The 14,835-nt window shown below is 38.5% G+C and overlaps 1 protein-coding gene across 3 annotated transcripts in view; it reads right to left on the bottom strand.

The window, feature by feature from the left end:
* NRG3 (neuregulin 3) overlaps window positions 1-14,835 on the bottom strand; it is a 455,991-nt gene that overhangs the window by 50,211 nt on the left and 390,945 nt on the right. For all 3 annotated transcript variants that reach the window (XM_063163929.1, XM_063163927.1, XM_063163928.1), the window contains one exon: window positions 13,573-13,599. In XM_063163929.1, the coding sequence (XP_063019999.1) occupies window positions 13,573-13,599 (27 nt within the window). The remainder of the gene's footprint in view (window positions 1-13,572; window positions 13,600-14,835) is intronic.

The following is a 14,835-nucleotide window of genomic DNA, read 5'->3' as shown; positions in this document are numbered from 1 at the left end:
CAGTTTAGATGATGGAAAGAAGTATCAATATTTGCATTTCCCATCTTACTTATTACAATGATAATTAACAATACCTTTCCTAAAGAGAGGAAAGCAAAAATGGTATCTAAAGAGACATTTTAATTATTTTAAACTTATTAAAAGTTTCAGAGTTCATGTATTTGGAATGCAGCTAAAGCAATTTAAGTATAGGCAATGTTAGAAAGGAAAAAAGCATAAGAGCAATCAAAATCCCCTTTTTCATAGATTTTCAAAAATGAGGGTGGGAATTAATCCTGACTGCTAATCCATGTTTCATGTTCATGCTCCTCCTTCAGGTTATTGCAAAGGTACATGTTAATAAAAGCACTTATGGAACAAAGAGTGTTTAAGTTGTATAGTTCAAGCCCGGCCTTATTTTGGTGGCATTCTCTGAAGTCTGTAACTCCTTTACTAAGGCTCTTTGAAGAGGAGGCTGCATTATGGGAGCTGTATCAAACAAGATTGTTGAATTGCTTAGCACATCTCTGTGGCCATTAGAAATCTCAATACTTCCAGTTGTTCCTTTACATTTTTGCCTAAATACAGAATTTAATGTGAAACCAGGTACTAGGTGAGAAATTCTCGATATCACAAACACAGAGTAAATAAGCAAAGGTGTCTAGAACAGAAAAACTTCCTGGCATTTCAGTTGTGATGATCTAAGCCAAAACAATGGACTGCAGCTCATTTCTTTTAGAACTTGTGTTTACATAAAGCTGAAAAAATATTGTACTGTAGCCGTGGATAATTAGAAAGTTGCAGAGGAGGTTTAGTTTAGAGTTATATCACATACTTTTTCTAGCAGTAAAATGATATAAATAAATAAGGACTAGTATATTTTCGACAGGACAAGAAAAACAGGGCAATCAAAACTAAGACTAAATTCTTTTTTACCTACCCAGAGCACAGCATTGTAAATAAGCAGAGAATTGAGTATCAATAAGCAATTATTTGTCTGAATCACAAAATATCAAGTAGCAGAAAATACATTATTCCAGAGCATTTCTAGAAAAATAAAAAAAGGAGCCATTTTATCTAGATATAAGGAAAATCTTTTACCACTAGAACAGTCAAGCATTGGAACAGGTTGCCTGGGGAAGCTGTGCAGTCCTAGGTTTTTAAGATTAATCTGGATAAAGTCCTGAGCAGCCTGGTGGCACCTGAGTTGACCTTGCTTCAAGCCTCAGATTAAAGACCTGAGCTTCCACCCTGAATCATGCAGGGGTTCTGGGACATCCATTTTACAAATATTTTTTAAGTAAAAAGGTAACTCACAGACACACCAACTACTGCTTTAGAGGACAGAAGTTACAGACAACAGGGAAGAGAAATAAAAAAGTACATGTGGGAGCATAATAAGTGGCATAAAGCAAAATAAAACTTTAAAAAAATTGAATTAGCGCCTCCTTAAAGGTAAAAAAGGCAATAACTATTAAGTAATACTCACAGATAAAAGACTGGAGAAAAGAATTAGAGAACAAAGATTTGTATGCTAATAAGTTATCTATTCTAGACCAAAAACCACTTCAAACATATTGCACAGAGATGCCAGTGCATGAAGACAGAGATAGCAAAGAGGGAAGGGATACTCTGAATTATTCTAACAAGTCTGTTGCTCCTTGCACTGCAGGGCTCTGCACAATTAACTAAAAGACAGTTTGGAGATAAACATGAGGTTGGCAAAACCACCTCTGAATAAACCGAAGGCTCTCGTTTATTACTGAATTATAAAAGAGGTTCTAGGCTCTAGCATAATAGAAATAAGTTCTGAATAATAGATGCAGGTGTTCATATATGGCCTTATGAATAATTCAGAAAATTTAACATTACAGACTTTTTTAAAGGGAAAAAAGATAACACTGACACCAGAAGTAATGGTGATACCAAAATTAGCAGGGAGTGAGAGATGGCTGCAGAGCTGTGACAAACGATGGAAGAAGAAAGGAAAACACCCAGAGGAAGTAAAGAGCTACAAAGCTGCTCTTAAGAACAATGACACAAGTACTGACAGGGAGAGACAGACTCCTTTGAAGAGCAGAAGACTTTGTAAGCAGGATCATCAGCACAGCTCTGATACCAACACGAGCACCCACATTTTTTATAACACTGAGAGCAAAAAAAGGAAGGCTAAGGTGAAGGTATCAAAGTGATTGAGCAAGCAATAAAGATGACAAAAGTGTAAATTAAATGATTGATGGTACACATCTTGGCACCATAAAATGAGGAACATAGAACGGGAGAAAAAGCAATGTTACATCATAGGGGTCACTATGGGAAGGCAATTCCCTAACAAGTGAATCATATACTGCGAGTTGTATGAATTTTTATTAGCATGCTCTATTAAGAGAAAAAAATCTATAAATTTAAATTGAAGAAAGATTTAGGGAAATGGAGCATATTTTGGGGATTGGGGAGGCAAAGAATGGGCTCCTTAAAGAGTGAATGGCCTCTCCACCACGTTTGCCACGGTTTGAAATGGGAACAGACTGTGTCCCATTTTTGCTAAACTGGCACCACCAGAACCAGGAACACAGGCTGGACATGCAGTAAGGTGTCTGTAGCACATTTCAATTCTGAATTCACAAGGCATTTGCCACAGTAAGAGTTATACCTGCAGGCTTTTAGGTGATCCTGAATTTTCTTTGCACAAGGACTGTTTGACTTTCACTGAGCACGGCTGAGCAGACGGAAGGGGATGTTTACCAAACTGATTCATGGCCCACAGATGCTAAACCAAATCCACAAAGGTGTTGAGGCAATGAAACCATCAAAACAGCTGACACATGGATACTAACACATCTTAAAAGACATAGAAAAAATTACCAATAACTTTAAGAAAACAAGGCAATGTCATTAGGTAACTCACCCTTTGAGGAAACAACTCCTAACATAAAAGTTGGATAAAGCAGCATCAGTGCTAAGGCATACATTTGAATTGTCTTTCAGCTGTTCTCTATCCACATCAAGTAAGAACCTTTGACCCAATACTGACAAGTAAGATATTGGCCATCCAGTGTAGTGCTCACAAATCACCACTTGCATTCAGCAAAAAATAAATAACAGAATTTTTATATTTTCCCTGAGGTTTAAATTTTTCATAGTTTTTTTGGAACAAAAACTTCAATAGAATATGTGCTTAAAAGTAGTAGTTTTTTTAAAAAAACACATGAATACTTATTTAACTTCAAAGAAACAGCATAATTTAAGACAATTACATCTACTTTTTCTCTCCAGTTCACCTTTAAGTAACTTTATGGAATAAATTTAAAGTGACTTGATTTGTTCTATAGGATTCCTATAGAATTCACTCACCTTCTTCCACCAATGGTCAGCCACCTTATTTCAAGACAGGATTCACTACTAATTGAGAGAATGAGATGCTCTGGTTACCACCTTACCTTGAAAAGAGACTCCATCAGGCAAGAGACATTTTTAAAACATGCTAGATAGATTCACAAGAAAAAACTGACAAATAAAATATTCACTTGTCTTTGTCATTTTCTCTTCATCATTCATTAAACAAACACTTAATTGAGGCCATTATCTTAGTTTTGACTTAAACACATTACCTAAAGTACAGATGCATAAAAAGCCTTCAGGTAGAAGTCACAGTCTCATACTCTCACTGAAGCAGGCTGTTAACTTGAGTTTAATAAAGTCTTATATTTTTGTGACATTCTAAAACAATGCACTGAGTGCAACTGTTTGCAGCTGAACAATTGTAAAGGTCTACTCTGTCAGCCCCTGTAGTGTCCAAAATCTCCAGCCCAGCTGGCTTTATATGCAGTGCACAGACTCTACTTCACAGCCTCAAAGAAAAATAGGGCACAGAAGACATCCAGACTTTTCTCATCAGCAGCAACTCATCCTTATCTTGAAAGCAAATTTAAATTATTTGAATGAGAGTAATGAGCACAGTGTAGAATAAACACAGAAAATGATGTGTCTGGTATTTTTCATTAATATCCCATGCACGTACGTATTATACTGATAAATACGTATTTTTGTTTTTCTAAAGCTGATTAACTGTATTTAACACTGCCGTATTCATTTTCTGAGCATTCATATTTTATGAGCTGGTAAAGTTAGTGTACATTGTGATTTCCATTTTTCAAATGCTGCATTACTTCTGGGTACAGGAGAGGGCATTATGATAACAAATGAGTAAAGCTTCAGCGTGTGCATGCTGTACTCTCCATTAAAGCTCAATAGAGCAGTTTGTGATACCACTGATTTGTAGTAACTGCTGTAAACCGCAACACACTTAAACAGAGCAAGTTCATTGATCAGTAGATTTATAAAACGAACACAAAAAGAAAGTCCCCAGAAGTACATTAAAAAAAAAAAAAAAAAAGAAAACAATCAGGAAGGTACAAAAGATAAAAGGATAAAAGGTAGGGAGAAGGAGAATGGAAGTTCAAGAGAGGAACAAAGATACTAATAGTTTTCCACAATTGCACCAAATTACTTGTACATACTCAATTTTGTAACTACTGTTGAGATTTATCTAGTTTGTTAGATTTAGGTAATTTGGAGCCAATCAGGAAAAGGACAGACTCACTTCATATGTCAGTCCAGTCACACACGGGATCTTGATTTCAGGTTCTGCACATTATCTTAGAAATAACATATATGATACCAAAATATCCACTGACTTCCACGTGTTTTAATCCAAGGGCAACACAGAAGTAACTCTTATTAAATCCAACTACAATTCTCAAAATATACAGTCAACAATCACTCTGAAAACACCCAAAGCCTTTGTAGGCATCAATTTTAAACACTCTTGGCTTGCACTGAGATACTCAAGTCTTCACAGCACTGAAGAACTTTATCCCATGGCACAGAGGACGGGCAAGAGCTGGAAGAGCAGGGGGGAGGCCAGGCTTGGGCAAGCAGCCCAGCCCTGCCCTATGGCCATGCATCAGCTGCCTTCACCCTGTGCTCCTTGCATTACTCAAAACCTTGAGCTTTGGGTGACCACGGTCATTATTTCAATGAGGAAACAACTTACACACCTGGTAATTAACAGCAAGCTCTGGGAAACTACTAATAGAAGTAGTAATGCGCTCAATGGCAAAAACTCCTTTGTCTCTGACTTTCATCTCCTCTGTAAACTGCTTGCTCTAATTAACTTTATCTGGCTCTTTTCTGCTACTTTGTATTTCACTATTGAACAGTGAAGACTTAAATTGTTTTAGTTAATTCTGTTGAGAACTAATATACTGTCCCATTTTGTGCTCCTCCATTACCAGGTTATTTTTGTATTTCTATTTTTTATTTTCTATTTGAATGTGAAATGCAAAATTATCAAGCGACATAAAAAATAACCATAGAGTAAAACTATATTACAATAGAGTTTACTTGGTAAAGTAGGCATGGAGTAGTACATAATTAACTCAGCACAAAAGTAAAAAGATCATATTAATTCATATGATAATTACAGGAAGACTCATACAATAGATATAAATGCAGTGAGTAAATTACATGAACATGTTCCAAAAGGATCTGGACCCATAGTAAATGAAAATACCTCATGGTGATTTATTTAACCACCCAAAGAAGAAAAGCTACCAGTGGCAAACAAAAAAGTCCATTTGTCATCTCAATGTAACAGTTTACAAGCAACTCTGAGATAATTTCCACTGTTGTTAAGAACTGAGCATACAAGAACACCACCTGCACTCATACACAGGATTTGTTTTTCCCTCTTCCTTTTGTGCTGCCCACGCTCGTGTCCCAGATAATTGTTGGCTGTTAAGTCTGAAGCAATACCAGCAGATACCCTGGGCCACTGGACAGAGCGTTTTTCAGCAGAATCACGCTTGAAATGAGGAAAAACCAATGCAGATTGGAACAGGAAATGATCATGAGACAATTTTCAGTTACGATAAAAAATATCTTTATTAGAAACTGTCAGCCAGAGTAGGAATATCTCTGTGCTTCTCCACGTGCCAATATCCTACAGCTCCTGCAAAAGAAGAGAAAAGGCAGCTCATGAAACAATAACTTAGTGCTCTGCACAGCACAGTGCCAATTTTCCCACACTGCTTACCCTTCTCCTCTGCTTCCAGCAATTACTGGCAGGACACCATCTCTACTCATTCTAGGCAGGACACAGAAGGACAGAAAGAGATTTAGTTCACTGTCAAAAGCATTGATTTTTCTATACAACTCTAGTACACATTACAAGAGCACCAGTGCCATGGAACATCTATGGAGGTACTTACGTTCTGCTTCCCAAATCCTTGCATCATTTACAGAGTGAGACTTGACATCTAGGCAGCACCTCCAAGCAGCAAAAGGGCAAAGCAGCCCTGATTCACTGTGGCTGCACACACATGGTCCAGATCAGGGGTTTGCAGCCTCTCCTCCTGTGCCGAGATAACCTCAACACACAGTGAGCAACCTTGTACTAATAACAAATCCCCCCCATCCCAAACAACAGTTCTCACAGACATGTCCAGATGGTACTCACTGCTTTGAAGCCTCCTCCCAGTCCTCCCTCAGCTGGAAACATGAAGTGTCACTGGCAGATCGTGTGGCAGCTGTCTGTAATCCACCTCTGACACGAGGATCTCACCTTTGCCCTGCCAGCCTTGTTTCAGCAGTGTACAAGTTACTGTCTACATATTTTTGCATCTGGTTAAAGTGCACCTGAGCCCAAACAAAGGCCAAACCTCAGCACTGCAAGTCATCTAATTGCATTAGCATACCGTGGTGTCACTTTTAACAATTCCTCAGGCTCAGCACAGCATTTACCTAAATACCATATTCAAAATGCAGGTTATGAGACTGACTGGGTATAAGGTCACATTTAAATACACAGCTGTCTGCTCAGTGTTGAAGCCATCTAATTTCCTGCATTTCATGATAAAAAGTGTTTCACTCTGAGGCACACCAGCTGTGCAGGAACCCAGGACCCGTGCCCAATCCCAACCAGAATGTACACATAGTATGTGTAAGTAGAGACAGGACACAGCAAAGCCCTTCTGTGAGCAGGTGAGATGCTGTATCCTCAGCTGAAATCCAACCTGGAGGTCCCTTCTCCCTGAGGTGCCAAGGATTTTGAAGCTGGCATGATGAAGAAGAGGCTTGTACCTGGCCCTAGGAGGTACATGGAAACTTACCTGGAGGCTTGTACACAACTTCCATTTTTCAGGCTTCACAAATTCTTTTATTTTTAAACCCACAGGTAACACTTGGACCTTATTAGTGCCCCCCAAATCAGCACAGAGTGGAACTCAGTCCACATTCACCTTGGGAGTGACAGAGTAACAGTCCTGAAGTATCATGAGGGCTGATGTACAACCCCTTTTAGAGTCTGGTAAAGACCTCACCTAATGCAACTTTCTCCTCCCAACCCAGACCCCAGAAAAACAGAGAAACCCAGACCAGCTCTGGCTTTCTCAACTTGTCAGTGCACCTTGTTATCAGTTTGTACTTTTAAAATTTCTGTAAGTTTTGCCACAAATGATCAGGCATTCAGTTAGAGAGAGCAGCAGAAACCAAATACTGGGGAAGGTTACCAGAGTAAGTTATATATATTAAAATTATTTTATCCACACAGTTCACAGAATTACTATTTTGACAGAGCAACACAATAAGGCAATTAATGACACACAGAAGTTAACCACACAGTAAACCTTTTAAAAATAATGCAAGTTAATCCAACCCAGTTCATTGACAGAAAGTGCAGATAAATTGGGAAAATTACATACTGCGAAAAGTAAAGATGGCAGCACCCAACCGAGATGGTAGATAGGTTACAAAACATTTAGGTAAAAATCTTTCCCTCTCAACTAAACTAGAACCATATGCCCTAAACAGAGCCAAGATGTGAGGCAGCCTGCAACTCATGCACCAGAGGCATGGTGACTTTAATTTCAGAGGTATGTTCTCCTAAACAGATACAACCACTGGCAGAGCTTCCTGCAGCCCCTGAGGAGCCCCTGCTCCATCCACTGCTCTCACAGCACTCAGGCATCAGCTGTTCCTGCAGAACTCTCTCCTCTGCTGCTCACATCTCTTTCCCCTAGAGATGATAAATGACTCTTCTTCCCAGCTAAGTGAATCCCACGGAAAATGCTGAGGGTCTAAATCCATTTCATGCCTCAGGATGCTATTGTTATTTTGCAGCATACTTAAAAAGGACAGGTATTTCATAAGGCAAACTGAAAGATGAGGTCCCAAGAGCAAAGCCTTTAGTGAGTTTGAAAAGATAAAAGCCAGAAGGAGGTAATGAAAATTTGAGGCAGGACGAAGAACAAAGGGATTCAAGGAGCAGTGATAATGATGGTAGAAAACATTGCAAGTATCAATGGCTACCAGAGTAGCCCTTCTTAGGTCTTCAGAAATTTACCAACAGAGTACAGATTAAATAATTTAAATACTTATTGATTAATAACAATTATTAATCAATTATTAACAAATATAATTATTAGAAAGATATGGTCTCATAGTTCTGGGGGATGATTGTGATCAGAATCTCTAATAAGATGTTGTGCAAACAGGAGCATAAAAACAGTGAGTGTGCCATATTAACAGCAAAGATCTACCTGCTTTATACCATTAAAAGGAATACAGGGAAAACTTAACCTAATTTCTTTATTTTTTAAACATGTATCCTTTAGAACACATACAGTTTTGGTCATGTAATTCAATGAATGTTAATTCATCCTCTCTTCCAGCAAGGACTGGAGCATTACAGCGTTTTATAACAGATAAGAGCTTCTAAACAGTAACAAAGGTAAGGACCATCCATGCACACACTGGTAATTTATTATCATTTTCTGGTTGCTACTGCAAAACACTGAGCTTCAGAGGAAAGAATCCAGGTTTCCAGTTTTTGAGCTGTGTAAGGACTAATGAACTTTGCCTTTTTATTTCTGGCATACTGGAAAAATACTAAGTTGTTGCACTATTGGTTATCCTACCCATCAGCAAAACCAACTTTTGCAGTTTGTAAAAATCAGAATGCATCAATCACAGTGTGTGACACAAGGTCACTGAGTCAATCTGGTTAACTGGAGCAGGTATTCCCAGAGTCTGACATCACCTTAGCACAATGAGGAGGCAGCAAGAATAGGCACAGTGAAAATACAGCATGCACCACCTTCTCCACTGTTAACAGCTGCTCAGACTACAGAAAACAGAACACATTTCACATTGTAGTCATGGCAAGGAGATATATAAAGTTTAATAGGATCCCATTCTTGAATTACTTTATTACTCTGCTCAATTAAATGCTATTTAATGATTCAGCACTTACAAGATTTTATATACCATTCATACTCCATTGAATTCAGTTACTCCATTGACTTCAGTAAGCTCCTGATTTTTCCAGAAAAAGATGAGTAGTTCTAAGGAAAAAAATATTAACTTTCTGTTTAAGACTTAAGAATAAACAAATTAAAAGTAGTGACTATATATAACAACTGCTATATTTTCTGTAATTCACGCATGGGGAGATTGAGATTATCACACCAGAATTGTTTACACCACTGATGCTGGGTTAACTGGTAAGGAGCCCAAGGATGAAGACTACTTCATGTTATGTCTGTATTTCCATCAAAAACTGCAGTGGCTGTTGAACTTTATTGGAGCATTTTATTTCCAGTTGTATTCACCATAAATTACTGTTACAGCGTAAAAGATCAGCATTCTGGATCATCAGAGTTGGTGTAGGCAACTTGCTGAAACAGTAGTGTTTGCTCCTGTGTTATTCCAGCAGGCTATTCCAATACTCACCTTTGTGTTTCATGCCTAAGCACACCTTAACTGCACTTATCCTCAGTGTAAGAAACGAGTTGAAAAGGCAGCTCCTTGTCTCAGGCACTGGCTTGCAGCTCACAACATCCACAGGTGACTCTCAGGTAACAATTTCACTCTGCAGCTGGGAGAACATGCAGCAGGCCAGTGTTCCACAACAGCTTTCAGCTGCTCCAACGTGACCATGTTTGCTCTCACAGATATTTTTCCTCATCAACAAAATTTTCACCAGAAAGGTAAACCATTCAGCCCTGAAGTGCAGTTAACCACTTGGGTAAAAACTTATTACAAGCTGTAGATACTTGTAACTCCATGCTCTCTAATGCTAATGATACATCTCTTAGTTTTTTTCATTGTATAACAGCTGCTTCTTTTGATAATTTTTTAACAATCTCTCTTGCTCACATACACTACCAACAACCAGCCTGCTTCCCATTGACACAGAATTGTTAATGCTGCTCATGTTTCCAGTTTGTAGGACCACGGTGACAACTTTTGTTACTTGTGTGTTGGAATGTGCATAAAACTGCATGTATCCTCCTTGGTGAGACACAGGGCACCAGGGCAGAGCAGGGGAGCTGCACAGGGCTCTCCTCACAGCGCTCTGCTCCTGCGTGAGGAGGGGAGAGGACACAGCCAAGTCTGCACCCCCTCACAAGGAAGAAATAGTTTCTGTGGTACTGAAAGATAGCCCCCTGAGAGCCGAGGAATCTAAATTCAGAAAGCCTGGAAAAACTTACTGCAACTGAGAATCTGAAGCACAGACAGATTAAACGACCTTGCCCAAAGCCTGTCCAGGAGATTGCATCAGAGATGGATATTGAATCAACTGACAATCAAACACAACACTGTTGTTTTTTTTTTTTTTTGATGTACTAGAAAGTACAAACCATTTCTTTATCACCAGAAGTTTCATAAAGCTGGACCACTGATGACAATATTTCAATCCACAATTTTAAGGCCATAATGTCCCTTGACCACATACTTGGCTTTCATTTAATTCAGGTGGTGCTGCACATGAATACATCAGAACCATACATTAATTGCTACATTTGCAACATTTTAAAACAGATTTGCCACATCAATATGCCTTTCTTTGTCTCTGTTATCCATACAAAGAAACAGACAGTGCAGATCAATATCAGCAGCAATATTAAAGTAACAGGTATTCAAGTTTTGGAATGCACAATATGGAATATTGTATGGAACACAAACCTGACAAGACCCAGACAGGAAAAGGGGTGTGAGACCATGAGCAAGGTTAACACAAAATTATGAATGCATAATTCTTGTTCCCAAAGCACTGTTTGTGAGAGAAGGGTCCTCAGGAAAGAGATTTCAACCGAATCAATGGAAAAGCAACAGGCACTGCCTCTACTGAGCACTGGAATGGGCTGCCACAGGAACTTGTCAGGGAAAACAGCACCAACTGGTTCACAACAGGATACACAAATTAATTCATGGACTACAGCTTCCTAACAGGACAGTAAAAGGACTGACTATGTATACACTCTTCACTGATCCTTGAGAGTCTAGGAAAAAAAAAAAAAAAAAAAAAAAAGAAAGAAAGAAACCAAAACCCCACACTTATCTACCTTCCTTGGCAAAGTACACTAAAGTAGGGGTGTAGTTTCAGTGCACATTTCATCTGCCCCTTGGACACCTCTACAGACAGATGTTCCCACTGGCATGAGGTTTCAGCTTTGTCTAACATGGAAGGAATTCAGCTGGCCCTGGCAATCCAACTTAAATGGTTTACATGGTTTCCAAACAAAATTTCTGTAAGATGATGAAAATGGAATTTCTAAGGCAACTGAGCCCACAAATGCAATGAAAACAAGAGTGTTCTCTGGATTACATACAAACAAAACAAGTTCAGCACTGTCTCTACATTGTTGTTTTTTTTCTAGCTAGAAAACCCTCTTTGCATTAATTGTCATTATTTTCTACAGTCCAGAAGTAAACTCATAGAGGCTTTACAGGCGTGTCCCGAATTTGATGAGCATATTGTCATCTGAACTTTCTGCACAGGCTGTGGATTTGCTACAGATACAGCAATGATCCCATGCATGCTTTCATTTCCTAAGTAAATCTTCATGAAGACCAGAAGAGGATTTAAGAAGCACAAGCATTTCACTTCTGCATATGATTCCAGAACTTGCATTTTTCTAGCCCAGAGAAAACAACTTCAAGCATCATTTTAGGCTGCTGTCATAATATTTTCAGGCTTGAGATACAAGATTTCATTAGTTTTTATGCCATCAGGATCTGCTCCAATATTAAATAAAAAAATCTGAGAGCTACTAATATGAGAGGACTGTTCTGAGCCAGGATTTCAGGGATTGGCTTTAGTTCATGCCTTAAAGAAATGTCTTAAAAAAAAAGAGAGGAAACTGAAAGTCTCAAAATAAAATTAAAATAATTCAGCTTTGCCTCTTGGGTTACACTCTCCTGCTTCTTAGAGAAAGGTTCACTCAAAGCATCCCATGTATCTATACTCCTTATCCTCTTTTACATAAATGCTTGTCCTTCAACTTGTGTGCCTCAAGACTGCTGCTCCCAATTAAAGCTAAGCAGGAAAAGCAGGATATCTGCAGAGCCTTTCAAGTAACCATTCCCCAGCTGTGCCTGTCCAATAAGTCTCTGAAGACACTTGCATTGATTCCACTGGCACTTCACAAGCCTCACATAAGGTGAAGTGAAACACAAAACTCCTGGGCCTCATGAACCAGCTCCCCAGAGAGAACAGTGCCCGAGGACTGGCACAAACCCAAAAGCAGGAGCACAAAATCCCAAAACCTGCTGGCACCTTTGCTCCTGTAGCCTGCCATGCAGTTAATATTCATCACCTTATTGGGTTCTTGGCAATTTATACTTAAGTGGTCAACAAAATCCCCATGCTGGAACTTATAACTGATAGGTTATAAGGCACTTAATTATAAAATCTAAAAAAGTCAAGTAAAACTTAGCATAGGGAAAGAGCATATTAAAAGTAACTGTTTTGTGACTTCAGTAGGAAATTGCATGCTTTTTATCACAGTGTTTTCATTCATATTTAATGGTTTATGCAAGCTGTTCTTACACAAAGGACCACTAACTCTGTTAAAGATGGATCTCAGCTTCCTGAAGCCTGAAGATCACCAGCTGAGAGGTGATCTGTTAAGCCTGTCATTCCATCAGGCTATGAACACATCACAGAGCTGCAGCTGAGCCAACAGAATGTTATCTTCCTTTCCAAAATTGTGAGGAGAAATTATTCACTCCATTTTTAGCTTTTTTTTCTAACCAATTTAACTTTTTTCACAGAATGATGGATTTTTGACTCTTTTCTTAAAAGCATTTCTCTGATTTTAGTTATATTTAATAAGATGTTTCTTATTAAACCTTATTAATATTGCAATTACCAACAAATTCTTAACAAAAAAAAATGATTTAAAATTTACTTTAATCTACATGAAAAAGTTAGTAACTCTACCCTAAAATCACATATAAAATACTATTCCTCAAGATTATATGGTTACATAACCTTTATGTTATGTTTCATTAAATACCAATGAAATACTAAAACATCATTATGTAGGTTTTAAGATCCATAGCAGTGGAAAAGAGAAAAAATTAAACCTTCATATAATTTAAAATGCAATTGGCAAGTATAAGAGGAACCCAGTCCAAAACCCAGTGGTGGAGGTCATGGGAGTGTTCCCATTAACTTCCATGTTCTTTGGACTAAGGAAACAAGATAAATCTCAGCAATTGAAAGGAAGAGAAGGTACAACTTACCCATGAATTCAATTCCTAAATGGTCTGCTATACTCATGAAAGCATGTAAAAGAAAAAGAGAAAAGAAACAGAAACGTTAGAAACAGTAAAATATAAATTGATCTTGATATAGCAGAGCAGCAGAACATTTGGGGTCAGGGCCCACTGTGTGGGTACAGGTCCAAAACAAAGGCACAGCTCTGACCCCCAAAGGCAATCCTAAGGTGAAATTCAGGACACAGCTGTCACATGAAGAGATGTGCATTTGGGGTAGGAAACGAATGCCTTTATATTTGACTTTGTGTTCAAGGCAGCTACCTAAAGGCATTTCATTTTCCCATCCTCCTGGAGCTCCTCTCTCAACCTGCTCACCACTGTCCTTAGTTAGACAAGGTTGGTTCTTTCCTTTTCTCTGACAGGGACCAAAACCTGAGGAGATGAATGGAAGGCTTTCACTGAGTTTGGCAGCTCTCACCTCAGCACAGCAGCCTCACTTGCACCCAACGTGACTCCTGCCTGCTCTCTGCTGCACAACAAAACCCAACAGCAGCAAAGGGAAGCCACCTTCCCAACCTGGCCATCAACAGACAGCATGCGATAATTTCAAGACATCCCAAAGTGAAGCAAAAACCTTAACATTTTTAGAACATTGAGTTATCACATGGATTTGTAAACATTTCAGGGCTCCTTTTTTACATAATGAATTAGAGTCCTCTAAGAGCTACATAGCAAAGCTAAAAGATTTTCCAGCATAACCCAAGAGTTAGTTCAAACACTTCATTTTATTGCCAACTCTGGTACCTGTGATGAGATAATGGAATATTTGGGTTTCTGTTGAAAATGCTGGGAATTCTTCACCTTTTGCACCCTTTCAATCCACCCAGAGGAAGGCACTGAGCATCAGCTTGCTCAGTTCACTTAGCATACAAATCTATAGAACAGCTGATAAGCTCCACGTTTTATTTTCATGTACTCCAAAAGTAAAGAACACAAGATGATGGTATATGGCATAAATACCTTGTTAGCATGGTATTAGGGAAGGCACATTATGCAAGTTTAGTGAAAAATGAATCTATCCTTTTGAAAATACATAACCCAAAACCATACATATATGGACTTCACTTAATGATCTGTATTCTTGCACTCACATACAAATATCATGTACAAACATCCCTAGCACATTTGACAGGGATGTGGAATGGAATTCTTATAAAAGCATGAGATATATGAAAAGTGCATCAAACATATTATATTTATGGAGATTTGTAGCTTTTTTCCCTAATT

The sequence above is a fragment of the Melospiza melodia genome, chromosome 9 (genome assembly GCF_035770615.1).
Source record: "Melospiza melodia melodia isolate bMelMel2 chromosome 9, bMelMel2.pri, whole genome shotgun sequence".
NCBI lineage: Eukaryota > Metazoa > Chordata > Aves > Passeriformes > Passerellidae > Melospiza > Melospiza melodia.
Note: the sequence above shows the minus strand (reverse complement) of the source record. Positions and strands in the feature narration are given on the sequence as shown.